General features: G+C 35.6%; 1 protein-coding gene across 1 annotated transcript in view; it reads left to right on the forward strand.

The window, feature by feature from the left end:
- The first annotated feature begins 1,023 nt into the window (after nucleotides 1-1,023).
- The window catches only part of LOC110038481, a 34,247-nt gene continuing 9,336 nt past the window's right edge, over nucleotides 1,024-25,934 (forward strand). Inside the window, exons 1-3 of the mRNA XM_020743339.1 lie at nucleotides 1,024-1,092; nucleotides 3,877-3,996; nucleotides 4,948-5,019. Of these exons, the coding sequence (XP_020598998.1) occupies nucleotides 1,024-1,092; nucleotides 3,877-3,996; nucleotides 4,948-5,019 (261 nt within the window). The remainder of the gene's footprint in view (nucleotides 1,093-3,876; nucleotides 3,997-4,947; nucleotides 5,020-25,934) is intronic.

Consider the following 25,934-nt stretch of genomic DNA (forward strand, 5'->3'; position numbering starts at 1 on the left):
GTTAAATATTTGTGTGGTTTGCATAAAAATATGAATATTTAGTTGTTAGATATGTAAATACATAAGAACTGTGTCGTATGTATGTCCAAGCACAAACAGGCAAATAGAAAGACATTTCTTCCCAGGAAAAAAGGATAGTATATCATGCTAAGTTCAATCTAACCACTTTAATCATGTGGAACCTAGAAAAAACAATCAGACCAATTCTTTGCTTTAAGTAAAAAATATTCAAAGCAAGACTTTGCAAACATCAATCCACCAAACTAGAACAAAAAGAATTCCCATAATGAATAATGTGCACGGTAAGAGAGATGTCTTTTATTAACAATAAAAATTAACATGAAAAGAGATTTTTTTATCCTTGCTACATTTGTAATGCTTAAATCAGGTTGATTACAATGTATACAGAAAGCTGTATTTTTGAGACTTCTATTATCATGTTCAACCTAGGTGACAGTCATATTAATTCCAAAATTAATGTATAAGTTCCTCATGTAGATTCTTTAGAAAATGTACATATATGTAATAATTTGAACAATACATGTTATGCAATGTTTTATAGCATGATGTATTTCATATAAAGATTGTACACGGACACTGAATTGCTTACTTTCTCAGTGTTCTTTAATAATACTTCGTTTTTCCTTATTTAAGAGCTTTTTTTTGTTAATTTCTTCATGTTGCTCTTAATTAGTTCTATAGTTTTGTGCTTCTGTGTGCCATACAAATTATGGCTGGTGACTTACTGGAAACTTTAGATTTGCATTATAAAGAAGCAAATGATTCCCATTAAAATGGTTTTGTTGTTTTTTAGGTGTTGGAAGGAATCCGCTAGTTGAGAATTCTAGGCCCTACACCTATATTACTTCAAGTTTTATGTGCTATTATTTTTTCTCAATGAAGAAAGTTAAGCTCTATGGCCTATATGTGTTTTTAAATCCATTTAATTCGTTTGTTTATTCAAATGAAAAAAGTTCCCTTCATCATGCCCATTAGGGGTGTTGCGGCACAAGGGAACCTAAGATGTGGATGTATTGGCCTGTATTGGGCTATGGTGTGACACTGAGGGTGGTTTTAGATGAGATCACCGAGGTATTATGGATAAGTTAAGGTTGACACTAGGTGAATTAAGAGATTAAGATGCAAGTTAAGATTTCTTTTTGTTTGGGAAGATTTACATACTTACCCCTCCATTCTTGTGTATTTACATCTGTAGCACTAAATTTCAATTTTTACATATATGTCACCTTACTTATGCCTAAAAAGTTATATTTCACTTTTTAAAAGTTAACATAGTGATATTTTTGATGTGACATTAAAGATTTGGATGGTATAAATTTAAAAATCTAAGTTTAGGTGCTAGATGTACAACAACATCTGCAAGCCTTTATCCCAGTAAGTGAGGTCGGCTACATAAAATTTTTTTCTCGATGGTATCCTATTGAGTGCCATATTTTCATTTAATTCTAATAAATTAAGATCATTTTTTTATATAATGTGCCCAAGTATTTCTAAGTCTATTTCTGTCTTTCGTAACATAAGTCAAATTTGAAGCATCTACTCTCTTAACCGGATTATCAGATGATCGACGTTTAATATGACCAAACTATCTAAGACGACTCTCTCTAATATTGTTCGCCACTGGAGCTACACCAACCCTATCACAGTTCTATTCTTTTGCATTTTGTCTCTAAGTGTCTAGCTACTCATCCACCTAAGCATTCTCATCTCAGCAACACTTAACTTTATTTTATGCTTCTCTTTTAAAGACCAACATTCTGTTCCTTATAGGTATCACCACCATCTTATAAAATTTTCTTTTCAGTCTAGGCAATACTTTTCTCACACAATAGGCCTGATGCATCTCTTCACTTCAACCAACCAACCTGAATTCTACTAATAACGTCTGCATCTATATCACCATCACTTTGAACAATTGATCTGAGATTTATAAAACATTCACACGTTTTAAAGTTTTGATCACCCATAGTTACGACTCTACCAGTAGAGCTACTACTCCTAAAATTACATTCCATGCATTCAATTTTAGTTCTACTTAAATGAAGGCCTTTAGACTCCAATGTAAACCTCCATAATTCAAGTTTTTCTTCACTATTTTTCTAGTTTTATCCACAAGAAGGATATCATCAGCAAAAAGCATGCACCAAGGTGCATCCTCCTATAAATGTTCACTAAGAGCATCCACAACTAAAGCAAAAAGATGCGGGCTTAAAGTCGTTCCCTGATGTAATCCAACTGAAATAGGAAAATACTTGGTCAATTCTCCTTTTGCTCGAACACAAGTAACAACTCTAGTATACATATCTTTATAGACTTGAATATGAGTCATATTAGCACCTTTCTTATCCAGAACTCTTCAAAGGACTTCTTTTGGAACCTTATCATAAGCTTTTTCTAAATTGATAAAAATCATATGTAAGTCTTCATTATTCTCTCTATATTTCTCCATCAAACCTCTCGATGAATGTATAGCTTCCATAATAGACTTGCCCGACATAAAACCAAACTGATATGAAAATTTTTTTTGGCACATCTTAACCTATGTTCGATTAACCTCTCCCATAATTTTAAAGTATGACACATCAACTTAATTACTCTATAATTTCCACACTGTTGTGGATCTCTTTTATTCTTAAAAAGGGACCAAAATACTCTTCCTTCACTCTCAGGCATCTTTTATTTTTTAAAATAATATTAAGGAGTTTAGCATGCCAAGAAGCTCCCAATTCTCCTAAATATTTTCACATTTCAATTGGGATATCACCAGATTATACTGATTTTTCATTCTTTGTTTTCTTTAAATCCTCCTCAACTTTTTTTTACTAATGTGATGATAAGAATAAAACATTTTATTATTATTAACGATATTAAGATCACTAAGGTTGATCTATTTTCAGAAACTTTATTGAAAATTTTATCAAAATAGCTTACCCACATATATTGAATATCTTCCTCTAAGAAAAATATTTTTTGATTTTCATCTTTAATACACGTTACTTGAGTTAATTCTTTACTTTTCTTGTCTATTTGTTTGACTAGTTTATACATATATATTTTTCACCCTCTTTAGTATCTAATATATTATAAAAATTACTAAAAGTAGAATTTTTAGCGTCACCAATTGTTCTCTTAATCTCTCTACGGGCCACCTTATATTTTCTCCATTTCCTTATGCTTTTAAATTTAAACAAATTTTTATTAAACAACTTTTAATATTTTATCTTTCCTTGCATATTATTTTTCCACCACCAACTATTTATATTTATAGAAACTTTTCATTTAGATTCTCCAAGTATAACTTTTGCCACTTGTTTAATAGTGTTTGTTACTTTATCCCATATATAATTTGCTTCTTAGGGTGTTAGAATATAAATACTAAAAGTTTAAACGTCCCGTCGCCGCTTTTTTGTCTTTTGAGCTGCGTTGATTTATTTGAAAAATTCTTCTGGTTAATTTTTTTTCTCTTCAAAATTGCTAACGAAAGCGAATTTGCATGGAGCCTATTAATGTTTAATTGTATGAATATTAGCTATGGAAGGATGCTCCATTTAGATTTTTTATGCTTCATAGTTACTTCTTTTATTTTCTAGTTCATTGACTAGCATAAAGGGTTATGTTGATTCATGAAATTTAAAACGTTTAACTTGCTTTGCAAAGCTGGTTCTACGAGGTAAAAAGTTATGAAGCAGTGTCTTTCATTTTAAATTTATTATCATTTTGTTTTAACTTTGAAATTATTTGGTTTTTAATGCTACTTTCCTGTTTGGTGCAACTGAATAAAAATGTCTTATGTAAGACATTGTTCATGAAGATTGGAGGTTTATGATTAGCATTTATTGTGATGTTTTTATATAGATGGATTTTGCAGTGAAGAAGTTAGGTGCCAGAAATCAACATGATATGGAAGTTTTTGAGTGGTTCAAAGTACATGTAATTGAATCCAAGCTGGATGTGAGCATAGATCATCAGGAGTTGGTTAGTTATCTCTTTTCTGTTTATGATTAACTTTGCTAATTCAGCGTGTTGGGTCCTTTAATCATGTGTTATTAGTATTGAACTCTATCCCAAATTTCTTATTAATTGAAAATGGGCCACAAGATTAACTACAGAGTTAGCTAATGTTATTTGAAGAGGATCACAAGCTAGACCCAAATCATTGATATTTGATCATATATTATATTTCAAAATTCTCTAATTGATCCATCGTAATTTAAAGTATCTAAATGCTAAAATTCATTTTGTGTTTGATTTTGTTCCTTGTTAAAACATATTTTTATGTTGGGGTTTTTACATATGGAGATATCTGAACTGTGCAATTTACATCTTAAGATCCCAAAACTTTTAATTTACGCCTGAAGGACTAGCGTCCTCCAACATCATCTTCTGTAAGCTTTTTGCCGACCTGATGGAGGGCAAATAGTGCATGTTTCATACCATCAAAATATATCAGACTATAAAATTGATGGTGCTACCATTTTACACAACCTACTTCATGCCCTATAGTATGAGTTATAACTGCTGCTATGATTATTCTGCATGAATGCGTTAACCAAGGTGTTATCAACTGATATTTGTTGACAGGAAACTTATGAGTCTTCTAAGTGCAAGACAGAACATTTTTCTTGAGATCATATTACTTAACGAAAAAAATTGTAAAAATCTCTCTTTCAAGTTTTAAAGTTTTTTCTATATATTCTGTTAGGGCTGACTGCCTATTGAGTCTGTGGTTAATCGTACTAGATTTTCCATTTGTAGGTGTTTAATCTAAAACATACCACACTGCAACATCAGAAAGTATAGGATTTCAGTTTTTTTTGTATGGGATCCACCAATTCAGTTTGATCACAGTGGTTTTCATCCATTTCGTTTGCTAAAATGATTATTACTGTTGTGTTTGACACTTTTCTATTCTTTTTTGCATTATAGTTCATATTGTTGTCAGCTGGAGGCGATGTGACAGATGAGGATATAACACTTCTAATCAATGCTGGTCTTCTTGTAAGTAATGCTTAAAGTCCAACTCATTATAGCCGGGATTTTTATTCATGTTTTAGAAAAAATGGTCATTTACATACATACCACTCAATTCCTATGTACTTACATATCTAACACCTAAACTTCACTTTTTACATTTATACCACCCAAATTTTTTCTGTCATATCAAAGTGTACCCCCATTTCAATTTCTAAAGAGTGAAATACATCTTTTCATGCATAGGTGTTAGATATGTAAATACATAGGACTTGAGGTATGTATGTAAATCTTTCTAAAAATAATGGTAAGCTAAATTTGTATTTCGTGGTATCGGGTCTGCTTGATGGTACTATAGATGAATTCTGGCATGACTTAATTTGACCATTTTCAGCACAATTAGATCAATTAATTTTCTAGTTCTTTATCGGTGCAAGGAAATGTTGAGGAGATATATATGTGGGTAATTTATTATACAATGTGATATTGCATATTTAGATTTGATTATCTAAACCCTCAATAACTGATTTTCTTATCTTAGTGAGAAGCTATTACAATGATAAGGAGCTATGGTATACATTTTAATTATCAAATAACCAATTTTGTATACTAATGATAAGTGATCGGCCAAGAAGAAATTATGTCAATGTTCCAATTTGTGTGCATTATTATGGTTGTTACTTTGTTATGTTCACTTTGCCATGGTGAGTGTGGATTTTTTAGGAAGATCTTATTTTTAGTATCTACTATTATTAGTATTTTCTATTTTTAGGATTCAGACAAAATTGAGAAGAAATAATTATTTTTGTTCTTCGAAAAACCTATATGGTATCAAAGCCTGATTATCCCTTTGAAGTTGCATCGAATACAACTGATCATTTGCAGGTTTCGCTCGCGAGAGCCTTTGCATCGCACCGCTTTGTCGGTCAACTTTTTGGAAATTTGAAAATATGAAAATAATTTTTGAAATTTAATTTAATATAAAAGGTATATTATTTTGAGTTTTGAAAGTAAAATGTTTTAATTTAAAACAAAAAGAGACCAAATGGATCTCATTCGTCAAATAATTTACATAATCGCGTTCGATATCACGAATTCTACACCTTCCCGAAAGATAAGTTTATATCTCGGCGATAGACCCAATCCTGCAAACTAAGAGATTTGTGACATCCATTTGGTCTGCGAACCTTTTATGCATGACCGATAAGTTCCCCTATCTAATAAAAAGATTAGATAGGGTTTATTTTACCTGGGTTCCAATTTCTCTATAGAGGCAAACCCTTATAGTTAATTACATCCCAAATGACGGGGTCATTTGAGAAAACTCTCGATAATGATCAGAGGCACTAGTCTTCAAGATTTCAATGTTTAAGTTTTTACAGTAGGACGGGGAAAAAACAAGTGGGAGTGGCTCAATTAGTTGTTTAATCCTGTCAATTTTATTATTTGAGACTTATATTTGCATATTATCTGATTATGCAAATAGCCCGCAGAGAAAGGAGGGTTTACGTCGTACCACACGACAACCTCGGAACCTAAGGCAAGTTAGGAATTATGCTGCACAACATGGTTGTACAGAAGCCTAAGAGGGTGTGAGGATTTACGTCGCGCTGGGCGAGCTACCTCGAAGTCCTTTGTTTATTATTTAGACTAAGGAGAGAGTTTGCTGAAGAAGATACTCTTGATGCTCGGTCTGAATTCCTCGTTGTGCTGCCCACGAATTTAGCTCCAAACCTATTGTTGTAGCGATGACTTCATGGTTTAAGTGTTTGAGATTAGTGATTTATGTTTCACAGTTTTGGTGTCAATGTTTGGTTTTGTTTTGTTTTGTTTTTTGCTTTCAGTTCTGGTTTTGCATGCAGAATAAACAAATTTTAGGTGAATAAAAATTACTTGAAAGGTAAAATTTAGTAAAGTAATATGTTGTAGATAAACTGTAAAAACGTACTTGGGCATCTATTACTGTTGCGTTATTAGTGTTGCGAGCATAGTATGATTTACAGCAGATTTAAAAAACAGTTGCAAGAAAAATAAATAAGGCTAGAAAACCCAACATGAATGTCAGAAAAATGAGTCACAGAAATCATAAGCAAAAGAAACCGTTAGCCACATATGAAAAACCAAGACTGAGTGTAAGACATTGGTAGAAGTGGGGGCTCAGAGTTGGACTGTGTGCTTCTTGATCTTGAACAAGAGTTACCAACCCGACAATCTACAGAAGATAGTTCTTAACCTTAATCCAAGTGACCAGCCATGGACCTTTATAAATTTTCATAGAAAAATTCTTTGATTTTCATGCAAAAGCTGTTGTTTAAGTCCTGTTTATGTAGGTTCTTTTTAACATGCAAAAGAGATTTTTTTTAATTTTTGTAAATATTTTGTAAAGTTGTGTAGTCCACAGGCTACTTACTCTAATCGTGCTAGAACTACTGACAACGTAAGAGCGACGGGGGCAACGATCCCACTCAGAATCGGCAAATAGTAACATTGATCATTTCCTCTTCCTTATTGAAAATTCTTAAGGTAGGAGATACTATTCTAATAATCACATTTTGTATCCCTCTTTTAAGCACACATAAGCAATTTCATCATCACCCTCGCCACTTAGACCCTAGACTTATCCTTGTTCGATGATCCATATGTGGCATTAACAAATTTCCCCAACTGCCTGGAGGATTTGAGTTTAATATCCAAACTCGAATCTCGGTGCACTGGTTTTCACTGTAGGTTAATTCATTGCTGGAATTTTACTGTTGATTTAATTAAGGAAGTATGAACTACGCCTCGGTGCATCCTTATGTCAGTGTCTTAATCAGTTTGTGAATCAGTGCCCCCTTATGTCTAGTGTCTTAATTAGTTTGTGAATCAGGGTCAAGTGTCAAGTTTCATTATTTATTTGAAAAGTAGGTGGATGAACACTCACCTAAGGTGTGCTCCTAAAATCTATGAAGCCTGCACTGAATAATATGTGGGTGAACTTTCACCTAGAGTGTGCTCCTAAAATCTGGGAAGCATATACTGAAAAACAGGTAGATGGGCTCTCACCTAAGGTGTGCTTCTAAAATCTAGGAGGCCTATGCTGAGAAAAAAAAAAGTAGATGGATTCTCACTTAGGGCGTGCTCCTAAAATCTAGGAAGCCTACACAGAGAATTAGGTAGATAGACTCTCACTTAGGGCGTGCTCCTAAATCTAGGAAGCCTACACTTTAACTTGTGCCTAAAGTGATTTAAAGTGATCTACCCTCAATTAAATATTTTCCAACTAATCCTCAAATATTTCTAGGCGTCTTCCAAGTAATTAAATCAGAAATTTTCATTTTTGACTTAACCATATAACAAAAGTAACAAAACAAATGAAAAAGAGAAGGTTGACCCACTTCTAAAACTAACAGATCCAATGGGAAATAACAAGTGAATCAACCTAAAAAAAACGTGTAAAATCTTTCAACAAATGTAATTAAAGAGACTCTCCAGAAGAGTGCTCAAATTTGTCCCAAGACAATGTTTTGATCGGCCCAAAAGTCCTTCAATTCAGTAGGAAAAAGAGAGGTCCAAAAGTCATCAAATAGACTCAGAAAAGTGCGGGACCAAAAGCCATGAGATGGAATCAAGAAACACAACCCCTAAGCCGCTAGACGGACCCAATAAGTGCAGTCCATAAGCCTTTAAACAACGCTTATACGAGCTTGAATCGCCCCAAACTGCAGCTTTGACGCTTTCTACAACATCAACCAGCAATCAGTGACTCCAAACAACAACCTAGACTCTTCCTACGGCCTATTACAGCGATTGATAACTCCAAACAGCAACCTAGGCTCTTCCTGCCGCCTCCTACAGCGATTCAGACTCCAAACAACAACTTAGACCCTTCCTACAACCTCCTACTGCGATCAACGACTCCAAACAACACTTATACAACCCTTTCTTAGTCCAAAAAAGCCCTAAATAGCATTTTACAGCACTTTTAAGTTTTCCAAACAGTAATTTGCAGCGCTTGTAAGCTACCTACAACAGTTTTAAACACTAAACAACAGTTTTTTTTATCACCGAATTGCACTTGTTCATCACCAAACAACACTTTAAAGCTTTGGACAGCACTTCTACAATGATTTTCAAATATTTCCAGCACTCCCAGTAATTTTCGAGTACTTTCAAATCAAAACTCCTTGAAACGGTCCAAAAAAAAAAACAAAATGTCCCCAAATCCCTCTCCAAAACAGCGAATAAAGCTGTCCCAAAGAAGTGAATGAATTTTAAGCATTAAAAGATGTCCTTCCTGTTAAAAAAACATAGGTACTTATTTTGTAAAATTAAGGATTTGGGTGGTGTAGATGTAAGGTTTAAATTTTGGGCATGCAGAAAATATAAGCATTGTGTGGTATGCATGTCAGAATTGACGTCAATGTGTTAGATATGTGAATACATGGCAATTGAGTGGTACGTTTGTAATAAAAAAAAAGGTAAACTTTAGGCGTTAGGCATGTAAATACATATAAATTGGGTGGTCATAATGATTGGTGTTAACCACAAGCAAGGTTCACTTTCACAACATGAAAATCTTAATCCCTTGACACATTTACGTGCACCTCACGCAAGTGCTATGCATTTACATCCCTGACACCCAAAATTTAGTATCAATTTCATAAACATATGCATGAAGGGTTGTACTCAACATAAAATAATTTCAAATAGAGTCACTGTAAATAATGAAATCAGATTGATCTCAAGGTTTAATTCATGAAAATTTTGTTAATTTACTTAAACAATTAGCAGCATAAATACATGGAAAATTTGCGTGCATGTCACTCAATCCTTATATTCTACATATCTAACATCCAAATTTCCATCCCAATCAAAAAGAGTAGAAAACCTCACAATTTCATTCCATAAATACACCACCCAATTTTAATCAGATTAAAAAAAAAAAAAACTTATAGAAAGAACAAAAAATATGGCAGTTAGTTTTGTGTACTAGACAGAGGAAATTCTTTACCTTAAGGAAAGGAGCTGCAGCAGTTTCGACTAGGGTCGTTTGGTGTGAGAGAGCGTCGATGCAGAGGAGTCGATCATGAGAAGGAGGCGAGGATGAAGCACGCGAGTGATTCTGGCGCAGAGGGAAGAGGCGAGGGCTTCGGAGTTCGCAGAGAGGAGCGAGGGTTTCTCTCGATCGAGGAAGAGGCGAGGGGATTCAGCGTGGGAAGCGGGATCGAGCAGAGAGCAGGTTTCTTCGGTGCAGGGAGGAGGCGAGCAGGTGAGTGTGGGGGAGGGTCTCGAGCGTAGCTTCTTCTACGCAAGGAAGAGGGATGCAGGATTGAGCAGAGAGCGGGAGGACGAATGAGCTAATCGCACGAGGAAAAAAATAGACAGGAGCGGGAGCGAGAATCCCTCTGTCCTCTGTCGAGGGCAATTAGTATGGCCGAATATGAGCGAGCCGTTACGTGAAAGCTTTGGCGGGGAATTGAATAGTTTCCTTCGATGTAGCCGGCTCAATTGGAAAAGAATAAAAATAGATTATTTTCAATTAATATGAGTTTTAAATGCTCCCTTTGAATTTCAAAATCTTTGAATTTCAAAAGAATTTCAAAATTCAAAATTTGAAATTCTGTGAGATGGTGATTAGCCCGAATCGAGTCCGAGTAGAACCTGGGCTGAGCTCGGGCCCAGCGTCTCGCTAAAAAAAATGCACATCGATTTCCGTGTCATTTGTGCGCGTGCGTAACCCTAGCAATATGGGTGTCTTTTCTGACTAAAATTGACGTTCCGGACGCGTCAGTGCGGTCCGTTTTGTCATCCGGGATTGTCCAAACAAGTTTGCCTACAGTCGGGCCAAAATTGCGTCAACTTCGTACGTGGTGTAGCGAGTGCGTTGCTGAGTCACGGAGGGTTCACCTAAGGCCGTCTAATCCTGTAGGAACTCATTTTTGAGCCCTCTACATGTTGGTCCTTAGCACTTGCAACTAGAAGTCGAGTGCTTGGAACCACTCATACGAGTTCTCCACAAAAATGAGTCAAGAAGTGACTCAAAGTTTTACGGGAGGTGGGCTCCAATACTAGTCCGCTAGGATGGTCAACAAGGGACTCCTAAGGCTAGATTTTGGGTTCTTGGAGTAGGAAACTAAGACCTCACTAAAAATGAGGTCAACACGCTTCTGTTCCTCCCGGGTTTGCTCGATACCATCGCCTTCGTGACTAACCCCTTTGTGATATAATTGCGGTCCAATGACTGGGCAACGGAGTTCAGAGACCCTTCTCCTCGAGATGTAGTTGCGATTAGAGCCAGCATGGAATGCAACAACTGGATCGTGGCTTCATCTCCTTGCAATACAGTCACAATTAGAGCCCGCAGGGAAGGCAACAACTAAAGCACGAAATTTGAGGGATTTGGATATGCTTTTGCTCGGTTTCAACATCGCATCTTTTTCACGATCCCGTCGTCAAGCTTCTACACTTACCATGACATAAAGGATTTCAACTACTACTTCTTGTTGCCCTCCTTTGATGTCGGAAGTGCTTCTCAACGCAAGGCTTCTTTCTAACAAATACTATCGCCACACCTTTGCATTCTTCTCTTTCTCTTCCGCTTTTTTGTTTTTTGGTGACGACTTCTTCTCCGTTGGTCTTTCTCGGTCTTCGACGTTATTGAAATTTGTAATTTTAGGAAAGAGATTTGCTTTCAGCTCTCTTCTAGTTTTCATAAAGAATGTTTCCATTCCTAAGTGTTCTGAACCGGATAATCAAATTAAATCGGAAGTAAACCCATCAAATACTTAAATTGTTTAAAACCCTTAGGCTTCTCTGCTGGAGCCATCTCTGCCAACTTCACCTCTACTCAATTTTAAGCATCGAAATATTTCGCAACCGAGATCGACTCAGATTTTCAAACTCGCTCTATTCTATCCTCTGATGATGTCGTATAAATCGACAATGATTGGCATCCAAAGAAATTCTACTATTTTTACGGGTTCCAATAATTCCAAAATCCATTTACCCTACCCATGGCGGTGCAAGCATTATAAAAAAATCATGACATACGAATGAAACATGTTGGAAGATTCATGATAAACCCATAAATTGGAAACTAAAATCTAAACTTAAAGTTGGGTCTATTAAGTTACTGATGAAACTCAAGTGTTTTTTACCAATTGAGATGCAATATCTTTCACTAAGGAGCAATTGGAGCACCTCCACAAGTTATTTCATTCCCTAAAACTATCACTGACTCAATCTTGTTCCTCAGTATAGAAGGGCAACTCTTTAGTCATTGTATTGCTATGTGTTAGCCTTAACTTTATTCATTTTTGGATAATTTATGCTGGTGCATCCGATCATATGCCTGGTTCACAAATTTTTAATACTAGAAACTAAGTGATCATTTTATTATCTGCACAAATCTTCCGACTTTGTGCAGATAATAAAATGATCAGTTGTTTTCAAAGATTTATATTATGCTATGACATTATAGGTTAGACCATCTAGTTTCTAGTATTAAAAATTTTTGTTTCCCAATTTATTTTAAAATAAAAATTTGTCATCTTTATAATGTGAACTTTGTCAAACATCATCGTGCATCTTTTTCTTCCCAAATTTACAAACCAACTACATATTTTGCTCTGATTCAAACTGATATTTGGGGTCCTTATAAATATCTTACACACTCTTGAAAAAAATGATCTGTTACGTTTATTGATGGTCGCACAAAATTTAGTTGTATTTAATGAAAAACAATCTGAAGTGGAAACAATTTTAAAAAAATTTTAAACCATGATACAAACAAAATTTTAAAAAACTATTTAAATATTACAAAGTGATAATGCCCGAGAGCATTTCAAAAATGTTTTGGGTCAATTTTTCCTATAAGAAGGAATATTTAATCAAAGCTCTTGTGTTAATACCTCTCAATAAAACTTATTGGAAGTAGCTTGAGCATTGTTATTTACAAATTATAATCCAAAAGATCTTTGGGGTGAAACTGTTCTTACTACATTTCTCATTAATAAAACACTCAATAAAGTTTTGAACTTTGGAACACATTTTGATGTTTTTTTTTAAAATTAACCCAACAAATCGACTTTCTTCTGGTTTACATTTAAAGATTTTTGGGTGTACTGCATTTATTCGTATTCATAGCCACAATCAAGAAAAACTTGAACATCGAGCCATAAGATATGTGTTTGTTGGTTATGCTCCTACCTAAAAGGGTATAAATTTTTTGATCATTTTTCTAAAGAAATGCTTCTTTCCATGGATGTCACTTTTTTTAGTTACACTCCTTTTTTTATCTCATCTTTAAGAGGGGGAGGGACAAAACATTGATTTGAATACTAGTTTGCAGGATTTTCTTCAAATCGAAGACTCTCAAAATAAAATCCCCCCCCAACCTTGATTGTTCAGGCAAAAAGTTCCAAGCTATATTATATCAGAAGAAAGCGAGTCGAGTTTTTTAGATATTGAAGGCGATTTATATCTTCCTAAAATGCCATCTCATGATGCTCATAATCCTATAACAACTAACAAAAAGGAGACAAAAAAACTACGACTTTGGTACCATTTGCATTGTCTACTCGCGACAAATGACAACTAAAAAAAAAAAGTCTAAATTTGTTGCTTTGCCCAAAATCCATAAATTGTTCGGGTAATATCCTCACGGGAGCCTTTACCCCATGATCAATCAATTTCATCTTAGTGTTCCGATTTTCTTAGTCCTGAACCTGAGTCTAGCCCTAATTCAAAATCTAATGATTTCAATCATCCCATTTCTGCTTGTAAGGGAGAGAGGTCTTGAACCAAATACTCATTATTTCATTGTGTCATATGAAATTCTCTCACCTATTTTTTAGACTTTTATCGCATATTTGTGTTATATGGAGATTCTTAATGCTGTACATAATTCTCTGAAAGTTCCTAAGTGGAAGGAGGTTGTCTTCGAGGAGATGAAAGCTATAAAAAAGGCGGCTTTTGAGAATTGGTTGATCTATTTAGAGGGAAGAATATTATATGTAGAAAATTGATTTGGAGAGGAACAATTCTATTGATATCTATTATTCACATGTAGAGTACATATATACAAAAAAAATAATCCCTGCTAATTTACAAACTTACCAAATATATTTAACCTAAATTAGGAAAAAAGATAATTTTGAAATAAAGAATAAAATAACTTAGAATAGAAGCAAATAAACTAATCAAAAGTTCCCTAAGTTGTTCTATCAAATCTTTCAATTTCTTCTAGATTTCTATGCTGCCCTTAAGCTGGGTCATAGATGTTGTAGTGACCAAACTTGGTATTGAACTCTGAGAATGTGTTTAAAGGAAAAGCTTTTGTGAAAACATCAACAACTTGCCGGTGTGTCGAGATGTAAACTTCAATATGCTTGGTCCAGTCATGATGGATAGGATTCTTGGCAATAATGATAGTTGTTTGACTATCACAAACTATCTGTATAGATCTACTGGGGGTACATCCAAGTTTCCTTAACAATTTCTTCATCTAGATCCCTTTGTAGATTCCCAAGGCGAGTGCTTTATACTCTGATTTTGCACTGCTTCCAGAAAAAAGTGCTTGCTTCTTACTTCTTCGTATCACCAAATTTTCTTATACATAGGAGCAATAACCTATGGTGGATTTTCTATCATTAAGCTCCTTAGTACAACTAACATCAGTGTAGACTTCCACCTTTTTGTTCCTTGTTTTCTCAAAAATTAGTCTAGAACTAAAAGCCTTCTTGAGAAACTTCATAATTCTGTACTCCATTTCCAAGTGCTCTTCATTGGGGCTATTCATGTGTCGGTTCACAATACTAATGGAGTATACAATATCCGGCCTCGTATGTGACAGTGGATAAGTTTTTTTACCAATCTTTGATATCTTTCTCTATCCACATAGACGTTTTCTTCTCATCTCTTTGACTTTTGGTTGGGATCCATTGGAGTATCAGCAGGATTGCATCCAATCATTCTTGTCTCTTTTGATAGATCTAAGATGTATTTCCTATGTGATATAATTATGTATTTATTTGACCTTGCTACCTCCATACCTACAAAATATCTCATGGTTTTTAAGTTCTTGATTTCAAATTCTATGGCAAGTACTTGTTTGATCTTGAGAATCTCTCTTTTATTAACATGGTAATAATCAGATCATCCACCTATATGATTAGTGCAACAATCATATCTCCCTAACTATACTTTACAAATATAGAGTATGATCAGTTTGACTTGAGAATACTCATTAGATCTTAGAGCTTTGGCAAACTTTTTAAACCACACTCTTGGTGATTGTTTAAGCTCATAGAGAGACCTGTTGAGTTGAATGCTAGGTGTTTGTTGTAATCATTCTCAAGGCTCGATGGTATTTTCATATAAACATCTTCTAGTTCTCATTTAGAAATATATTTTTATATCAAGTTGATGCAGTCTTCATTTCTTGTTAACTGCTACAAAAAAGAAAACTCTGATAGTGTTAAGTTTGACAACTAGTGCGAAGTTATCCTAATAATCGATCCCATATGCATGAGTGAAATTTTTACAACAAGTCTAGCTTTAAATCTATCAATACCTTCATCAGCTTTGTATTTGATGTTGAACACCTATTTCCACCCAACCAATTTCTTATCCTGAGGGAGTTTAGTGAGAATCCATGTACCATTATGCTTGAGTGCTTGAATCTCCTCTTCAACTGCTTTCCTCCATTCTAGATTTTCAAGGGCTTCATAAATGGATTTAGGAATTTGCATACTATCAATGTTATAAACAAAAGTTTTTATAGGATGAGGATAACTTTCCAAAAGCTACATAATTCTGAATTAGATATTCAATGCACTTTTTCTTGTCACCAACATCAAAAGACGAAAGGGATAACTCATGAGTACTAGACTCCTTCCTCGAATTTCAGGTGAATGTGGACTCGGGTTTTGGTTTGAAAAGTTCTATCCTTTCAAGTTATCTTTCACCTACTTAAGGATTTTCTTTCTCTTTATGTACTCACGAAATTCTTTGTTCTAGGCTTCAGGTTGGGTTGGTTGGGCACCTCAATCAGAATAGGAGGGCTAGGTGAAGTAGGTGGTGATGTCCTATAGGTGTCATTAAGTGCATCCTAACATTGATGTTAATTTACAACATATCGGGTTTGGCATAGTAGGATTGTTTTTCAAAAAAAATATGGCATCCGTGGAGTTGCAGCATTTTTTGCTAACAGGAGAGTAGCACTTATACCAGTTTTTGTTGGCGTCATACTTAAGAAAATACATTTGGTAGATTGAGGGTCAAGTTTTGTGCGATTTTGAGAATGACAGTGAACAAAGGATGCACATCTAAAAAATTTAAGTGATATAGTTGAAGAGAAGAACACGTAGAGATGTTTTGAAGTAGCTGAGTAGACATTCGATCGATAAGTTATGTTGCAAGAACTGCTTTCTTCAAAAATATTTAGAAACTTGATGAGACATCATAATTTAGTCGGATACCTTAATGAGATATTTGTTATTGCTCTCAACTATCATATTTTACTGTGGGGTATCAATACATGAAACTCACATGAATTATTTTATTTTTTGAAGGATAAATCCAATGGAGTTGAAATATTCATTTTTTTATCAGTTTTGAGGATCTGAAATTTACATTAGAATTGAGTTTAAAACATGTCATAGAAGGTTTGGAAGATTTGAATTATTTCAGATATCTCTTTCATTAGGAATACCCAAGTGGTTCTAATGTGGCGTCAATATATGAGATAAATCATCTTACCCTACTAGCGTTTTCACCTTTGAAGGTCCCCAAATATCTCTGTAGATAATGATAAAAGGGTGTGAGGGTTTGTATTGAGTCAAAAGATAACTATTTCTAGCTTGCTTGATAAGTTGACAAATCCCACATCGATAAAATTAGGTTTTTTATGGATAAACAAATGACGATACAACTTAACAACATAATTAAAATTAGGATGACCCAAGTGACAATGTCATAAGAAGACTTGATTTTCAACAAACATTGACTCAAGGAAAAATGGAAGTGAATCATTTGTGTTTAGAGAGGCTTTTTTTAGCATGTATAAACCTTGATGCTTTTCAACACTATCAATCACCTTTTCTAACTCCACCTGAAATTCACAAGAGTTTGCAAGTAATTTAGTTATGCATTTTTTATCAGAACTTACTAATTGAAATCAATCCACAGTCCAACTGTGGAACATATAAAACAAAGGAAAAAGTAATATTCAGATAGAGCTCCACATTTCCTTTCCCAACAATGTTTGAGTTTGATCCATCTACTCACTGATTTGATGTAAAAGACTTTGGTGAACTCATTTTTAGTGTGATCTAGTTTTCTTCTTAGGGTTTAGGGTCTAGCCTTAGGGTTTTCCCTTTAACTATCTTAGAGCCTTAGAAATGATACCCACCTCATTTTAAAAATCCAACCTACGTCTTTACCCTTTTGGAGTTTCGCATGTGCGGTATCGACCTCTAGCACTTTTGAGGTTGAAACCAATATGAGGAAACCCAAAAGGAGTCTCTATAGGACCATTAAGCCCTAGGGTTTCCTCATTCACAATTTGCACATTCACGTGCACGAACTTTGCAATTCGAACAATCGACACATTCGTTTTCCACAATTCGCATCGCTTATGCCGTTATTCATTGAAAACTTAAATAAAATTTTTGAAACGATCGATCACGAGCCAGAATTTTGACGAAAACCGAATTTAACACGTTTTTTTGACCCGATCATCGGCGAGGTTATCCAAACGACCTCGGATGACGAAACGGATTGCGTCGTCGCGTCCGAAACTTTGAAATTACCTAGGGACCCATTTTGGTAGGATGCCGCGCATGACTAAATTGCACGAAATTTGATACTTTTTAAATAAATAAATAAATAAATCCTTATTTTAAAATTCCTAAATCCCTAAATCCCTAAACCAAACTCACACACACTACCCAAGTTGAGCCCTAATCTCTTCAGCCGAGAGCCCTCCCTTCGATCGAGCCAGCATGTGCCCTACTTCTTCTCGGGTTCGGCCCGATCGCTGTCCTAGCCGTGTTTCATTCCTTGCGACCGAGCTCCATTCTTCCAGCGAAGGTTCGCTCGAGGTCCCCTCTCCCCCGTGCTCCGGTAAAGCTTCTCTCTGTCGCCTGCCGCTCTGCCTAAGGCTTCTTCCCCGTGCCTTGCGAAAAGCTTCCATTTCGCCACACTCCCTACAGCCTCTGCCGCCACTCCCTTTGCACTGTCGCTACTTGCCGTTGCAAACATTGTCGCCACTCTCGCCCATCGTCTTCAAGCTTCGATTCACCTTAGGTAAGTATAGATGTTTTCTCCTCCTCCCTCTTTGCCTATAAAAACCCCATCTAGGGGGGGATCTTTAGGGTTGGCTGAAACTCTCGGAAGAGGGGGAAGTGCTGCCATATTTCTCTCTGCGCTTGTTTTGAAGCTGCCCTGTTGGTTCACTCGGTACTCTCGCTTGGTTGTTTGTTTCAGCACTGAGGTATAAACCTCTTGCTTAATGGCTTGGCATGCTAGTTTGTTGGAATTTCTTTTTGTGGCAAGGTTTAACTAGCCAGTCTATTAGCATCTCTTTTCCCTTATTGTTGCAAGCTCTACAATCTCTCGTTTTATTGAAAATGGCGTCAAATACATATGGTTTTGGTATTAAATTTTAGGTGGAGGTTTTGAATTGCATGCTATATCTTTCTTTTACTAAAACTTCTTTGGGCTTAATTTGTTTCACTTGGAGGATTCGGGGGCAGTTTGGAGACCTTATACTCTCTTTGCTTCTTCTCTATTTCCTGTAGCCACATTGCCCTGACTTGGAGGCTCATTTTATGGTGAGAAGTTGAGGTAAAACGTATTTTTGATGTGATCAAAAGGATTTGGTCACTTGTTTTGCAAAATCTGAGATTTTCCCATGTTTTCCCATGCTTATTTTGCAAAACCTGAGAAATGTGGTGGTTCGTTTTACAAAATCTGAAGTTTTATCTTTGCTTATAAAAAAAATCTGAATGGTGCGGGTGTATATGATAGAGGTGGAAAAGTAATGCTTATTTGTATACCACATTTAATCTTGCCGCATGCTTATTATGCTTCCAGTAGAAGAAGACATGGGGGTGTATATGATAGAGGTGGAAAAGTATATTATAGTCTGCTCGTTATGCCTCTACATGCTGCTGAGCTTGCCCCGAGGGCATTTTTTTGCCACTATTGGTTTGCTTAATTCGATTGCAGCATATGTATGCTGATAATAAATTTGTTATTCTCATGACGAATGTGTCTAAGGTGCAAAATAAATCGGGGACAATTACATATAGATCACCAGAAACTTGCTATTTACATTTCTAACACTGATCTTTCATGATACATAAAAAAAAAGGGTGTTACCACGTTTTAAGGAAAGCTACACTCTATATTTCTTATCCTAAGCATTCTCTACAATATTTTTTGACATCTCTTTGTTTTGATTATAAAATGAGCTTGTTTGATTTCATTTGGTTATGGATTTTCCAGGCATATGTCACACAACCATGTTTATTTGCAGAACCTTGCAAGTGCTGATCTCTGTTGATATGATTATAATTTATCTTGGAAATAATTAGATAAGTGGCTTTACTTTAAGCCTTGCATATTTTGTTCGTTGTGGGAAATGATCAACAAGGTAATGATCATTTAGGCTTATATGTTGCTTGACGACATAGAAAAATGTGAGAAAGAAATAGGAATTATAAATGGGCCTTCCAAGCTGCTTGTGAATGCATAAGAAACTGAATGGTGTGCATGTAAATTTCCTTTGGTTTTATTTTACAGAACTTTGGATTTTAGGTGTGCAAACATATGGGAGTGGGGTTGTATGCATGCAAGCATTCTTAAAGCTTTTCATATGCTTACCTTAATACATCGTGGCAGTTTGGGGAACTTTTAAAATGCACCTTTTGTGGGCTGATTTTGGCAACTATTTGGAACCTTTAAAAAATGTGTTTTTATGGGTTGAAATGGTTGTAGTTTTGAGGGCTTTTAAATGCTTCTTTTTGGCGATATTTTGGGCTGCAGTTTTCGGCCTTGTTTTGGCAAAATCTGGGTTGCGGTTTTGCCCCGTCTTGGTGATATGTAGGTTGCGAATTTTGACTTGTTTTTTGGGCTGATTTGGACTATCTGTTTGCCCTGTTTTGGATGAGATGTTTGCAATTTGGAAGGGTTTGGGTGGGGGACTCTTGACTCGCTTATTTGGAGTTTAAATATGTGCTATCCTGGAGGGTTAAAATGTTATTTCATTTGGGAAAGGTGGGGAATCACAAAGGTTTGGATTTACGAAAGTTTGGGGAGCTTCTAGGATCATGATTTTTGGGGAATTTCAAATGAGCCTTTCAAATGCACATTGTTGGATGTGGGGATTTATTATAGAGTCGGTTTTAAATGTGGCTTTGAGGGTAGATCCATCATTTACTATTTTCGTATTTCAAAAGGATCAATCCCTCCTCTTTCTCACCCCCTTTTTTTTTCTTTTTTTTCTTGCTTTTTTGTATGATTTAGGTTCTTATGTCTGAAGCATAAGCGTATATATATAGTTCCCGCTATATATGAACCATCAAGCAAGACTCTAAGTAGGTCGGTTTCGGGGTTCAAGGGCGATGATGAAAAAAACATCTAGGTATGTATGAGAGTGACTAGCACAATCCTGACTCAGTGATTTTCAGAGAATGAGGGATTGGCATTACCGCATCTCTAACACTTAGTAAAGAGTTACCACTTATTTTTATAGATAGTGGGAAGTTCCAGCCTACCAATACGACTGACTCATTAACTTTATAAAACATGAAAATTCTATAAGTGATATATATGTACACACATAATTAATTAAAAACAAATCTTTCAAGTGCATGACAAATCAAAATTTCTTTTGAAAAAATGAAATACTTCCTAAATATTTTCTGAAAATTTCACGAGTTAGTCATATGAACTAGGTTAGGAATTACCCTTTTCTGTGACTGTTAGGTCGGCGACCTTTTCTTAGTGTTGGATCACACATTACACATACATGGTGTTGATTATTTTGTTAGGGCCCCAGGGTCTTGACTTTGACTCAGGGTCCTGATTCTGAGTCCACCCAGTCCCGAGTGCTTATGGTTTTCTTCAGCATTTCATGCATTTCCTACGGTTTTCTTTCTTTCGTCGGATTTTCCTTGTGTTTCCTATAATTTTATTGGAATCTTTACATAGCACTTGTGATTTCATCCGAATTTTTCTTTTGTTTTTGGTGATTTTCTTCGAGTAATCGTGGGTCAATTGCCGCTCTTCTCGAGTTTTTCAGGTGATGTTTCTCTTGCTATTCATTCTTACCTATACGAATGGATGCTTATTCATTTCTTAAATCCTTTCACTATACTCGTTCACTTGTACCTGCGACACCGATCCTATTTACAGGAGCAGCAGACCCTTCAGGTGTACAGGTTTGTTTATATTTACAACATTTTATTTTCTTTCTTGTGCATTCTACTGATTTTTTTTATTATACATTTACTGCGTTTTCTTTACTGTTGCTTTCCTTACTGTACTTTTTATTGCTTTCTTTTACTGCACCTTCTACTGTTTCCTTTATGTATTATACCTTTTAGAATATGAGGGCAGTAGTCTGGTTTTATAGAAGGTACCCAGTAGTAGATCACCGATTCAACAATTGCATTTACATTTAAACATAAACTAAACTTGAAATTGCTACGACGTAGAGCTCGGAACTAACACCGTAGGTAGCACGACCAGGATGTACAGAAGAATAACTTCAACAGATCTACAACAACACATCTTTCTCTAGTTTAAATAATAAGCCATAAGACTTCGAGGGTAGTCTGAATAGGGCGACATAAATCTTTACTTTATATTTTAGGTTTTTGCACAGTCAGGTTGTGCAATTTGAGCCCTAATTCGCTTTAGGTTTCTAGGTTGTCGTCCGATACTATATAAATTCTCATATCTTTCAGGTCATTTGTATGACTGTGTCATGCAAATATAAGTCCTAAATAATAAAATTAGCAGGATAAAACATCAAATAACATCTTCTCGAAATTAGAGCCAAACAATAAGATAGTTTGAGAAGCCACTGAGGTTCTCCTCAGGATCTGTGATATCCCCTACTTTTCTTTTCTTTGATTCAAGAAATAAATGTTCTTTTCTGATCCCTTTCCCCACTTGACTTTTTTATGTCAAAAATTGAAAACCCTAAACTTTGAATTTATGAAGTTTGACACCTCTGATCATCATCGAGAGTTCTCTTGAGTAACTTCAGTCATTTGAGAGGTAATTAACTATAGGTGTTTGCCTCTATATGAAGTTTTAAGAACTCAGGTAATATAAACCCTATCTAATTTTTATATTAGGTAGGGGAATTTGTCGGTCAACATAAAAAATGATTTTTTTGCAGATTAAAACTGATGTCATAAATTCTTTAGTTTGTCTAATCGAGCCTCACTATTAAGTAATAGGTCTATTCCTCGGGATAGATATATCACTTACGGTGTTGTGTTCCTTTATTTAAATTATCGTTTATATGAGATCGGTTCGGTCTCGTATTTTCAAAATTAAACAATTACATTTCAAAACTATATATATATTATATTAAATCAAATGTCTCATTCCCAATTTGACGGCGGATAGCCTCCTGATAGTTGATTATAGTATTGATATCTCCAGTCATATGATCAGAGGCTCCTATATCTATGATTCAAGTTCTAAATTTCTCATGACTGTCAAGATAGAAGAATGATATATTATCCTGGTGTGTCACGAGGTTGTTATGCTACTCTGAGTTACCTCCAAGAATTTTTTTTCATAACTTCAAGCTGCTCCTTGGCGAATGGTCCAACCGACCATTTGGATGTGGTAGCAGCTTTAGCTTTTTTCTCTTGATCTTTCCTTTCTTGTCCAGATTTCCAGTCTACAGACTTTCCATGAAATTTTCAATATTTAATATTTATCCTTGATATGCTCAATCTTCTTGTAATAGTCACATGTGGGACTATTATTCTTATACTTTGAGTAATGGGAGGAGTTATGAGTGTACAGGGCTGAGCTTTCAATACTTGGTCAACCCCATTTCAAGTTGACATCAGATTTCTTCTACTCTCTTCTTTCCTGACTTCAACAAAGGCTTCACAGGTTTATGGAAGGGAATTTGTGTTCATGATCCTTACTCTCACCTCATGTATTTCCTAAGTTAGTCCCAATAGGAATTTAATGGTTCTCTTCTTTTCGATAAGGGATTTAAATATCACAGCATCATGTGGATATTTCCAATTGTGTCTGAAACATATTCAATTGTATCCAATACTATTTCAAGGTGTTGAAGTATTGAGTGACACTTAGCTCTCTTTGATGAAGGCCGTGAAGCTTGATTGCGATCTCAAAGGACTGCAGTATTTTTCAATGCTAAAATATATTTCTCTTGCAGCATCCCAAATTTCGTTGGTAGTTTTTAGAGCAAAAAATTTCTCCTATTTCAGTGGTTATTGAGTTGACTAGTTAAGATATAACCATATGATCTTGATTCTTCTATATGTGATGGTTGGGGTCAGTGATCTTAGGAACTGTCTGCTCCCCTGAAATGTTTCTCTCTTTGCCATAAATGTATATAAACATCTATTGGGACTATTGAAGGTACTTATGGCCATTGATTTTATGTTTTGTGATAAACTTGAAGAGTTGAGAAGTCTTTTGGACAGAATTCCTGTTCTCTGATTTAGAATTAACTTCTGGAATTGAACTTGACCTCTTCATCCAATACTTAGTCATCAACTCTAACCGTATTTAGGGCTGCTTTTAGTTGATGTGCTAAAGTTGACTGTACCTGCTTGTTGCCCCTGCTTCTGCTGTTGCTGTCGTTTCTTTTTATTGTCTCTGCTTCTGTTGCTGCTGAAGCAAGGTTCTGCCGAGGAGAGCCTGCAGCAAGTTCGCTTCCGGAGCGGTAAAGAGGCCCTTGGCCTGTAGCAGGGAAAAGTTCTACTGCAGTAAGAGCTGAGTAAAGGGCCTGCAGAGATAAATCCGGCTGAGGAAATTCTCGCTATCTGCAAGGAGAAGTTTCCGGCTTTGGCAGAGCATTTTCCCGTTCAGGAAAAAGGTCCAGCTTTGGCAGAGCATTTTTCGGCTTCAAGAAGGAAGTTTCTGCTGCTTGCAGGGAAGGATGTCAGGCTTTGGCAGAGGGATTTCAGGGAAGAGCAGTCTGGAGGATCAAAGAAAATAATTTTAGCCGGTGATTTCCAGCAAAGCTTAAGCGAAGTGCAGATAATTTCCAGCGGCATAAAATAAACTGTATGTGATTTCTAGCCGGCAGAGAGGATTTCTAGCGTTAGGAGAAGTTAGGATTTGTTTTCAGAGCTCTGATACCATGGAAAAAATCGGTTTGGAGATGAATATTTCTCTTGATTTTTATTATTCATACGTAGGGTATATATATGTAGGGATATATATGTAGGGAAAACAATCCGTTTTAATTTACAAACTTACCAAATATATCTTACCTAAATTAGGAAAATAAATAATTCTGAAATAAAAAATAAAATTACATAAAATAGAAAGGAAATAAATTAAATTGTCTCAATCAAATCTTCTAAGAATAATTCAACACCGTTGGATGTAATGGGTGTTTACAGTCAAATATAATTTTGATGACTCTCTAGAACTGTACAAAACTCGACTAGTTGCTAAGGGACTCACTCAGACCTACAAAATTAATTACTTAGAGACATTCACGTCAGTAGCAAAACTAAACTCTATAAGTCTCTACTACAGTTGGATATAAAAAATATATTTCTCAATGGGGACTTAGATGAAGTGTTTATAGATGGGAAGATAGCCTTATTGATAATAATTCCACACTGTCGGATACATAAGGCTATCTTTCGCTTTCCTAGCCCTCTGCTTTGCTGCCAACGCAATTCTAGCCCCTCTTTTTACTTTCCCAACCACCCAAAATGAGATACCCAACTAGCTGTAAATTTGGTTAATCAATTTATACATTCAACCTTTGAGAAACATCTTGAAGCAGTTAACATGATTCTTATATAACTAAAATATGCAATTGGTAAGGGTTTGTTTTTTCAAAAGACCACACAACAAAACATAGAAACATACACCTATGCAAACAGAGCGGGCTCAGTTGTGGACAAGAGATCGATGTTCGGATATTGTACTTATGTCTGGGGAAATTTAGTTATATGGCAGAATAAGAAACATAATGTGGTAGTAAAGAATAGTGTTGCTAAGGCAGAATATCAAGCTATGGCTAATGGAGTTTGTGAGAGAGTATGTGAGATGTTATGACTGAAAAGAATTTATGAAGAACTAAAAATCCCGATCAACATGCCAATAAAGCTGTCATAAGCATATTAGAAAATCCAATGCAACATGATCTCGCAAAAACGTGTAGATTGATAGATACTTCTTGAAAGAGAAGATTGATTGTGGAGCTATTTGTATGACTTTCACCCCGACAACGCAGCAAATAGCTGATATTTTACCAAAGGACTTTTCAGGCATAGTTTTGAGTTCCTTGTAAGTGTTGACCTCATTTTTGTGAGGTCTTTTCCTCTCCTCCTTAGAGCCTACGTTCTAGCTCTAGAAATTCCTATGGACCATCTTAGAAAACTAGAGTTGAGACTCACCCTTCTAGAAGCTCCAGTCGATTCCTATTTTCCTTTGATGTCTAGCATCTTTGGCACAAGACCATCGTTTTATGAACGAGCGGTTATGGGCTATTTTGCAAAGATTCAAGGAAGATGTTCCAAATAGGACTTCAAGCCTCAGGAAAAACATCGTCACGACCTTTTTCGTCACGTACACACACAAAATACACGAAGTTCACGAAATTGCGCGAAATCAGATTTCAATTAAGCCCAAAGGACGGGTGAAAACGCGAACTTCTCTGGATGACCTCCGACGACAAATTGGACTGCGCCAACGCGTCCGGGATA

Source organism: Phalaenopsis equestris, unplaced genomic scaffold (genome assembly GCF_001263595.1).
Source record: "Phalaenopsis equestris unplaced genomic scaffold, ASM126359v1 Scaffold232955, whole genome shotgun sequence".
NCBI lineage: Eukaryota > Viridiplantae > Streptophyta > Magnoliopsida > Asparagales > Orchidaceae > Phalaenopsis > Phalaenopsis equestris.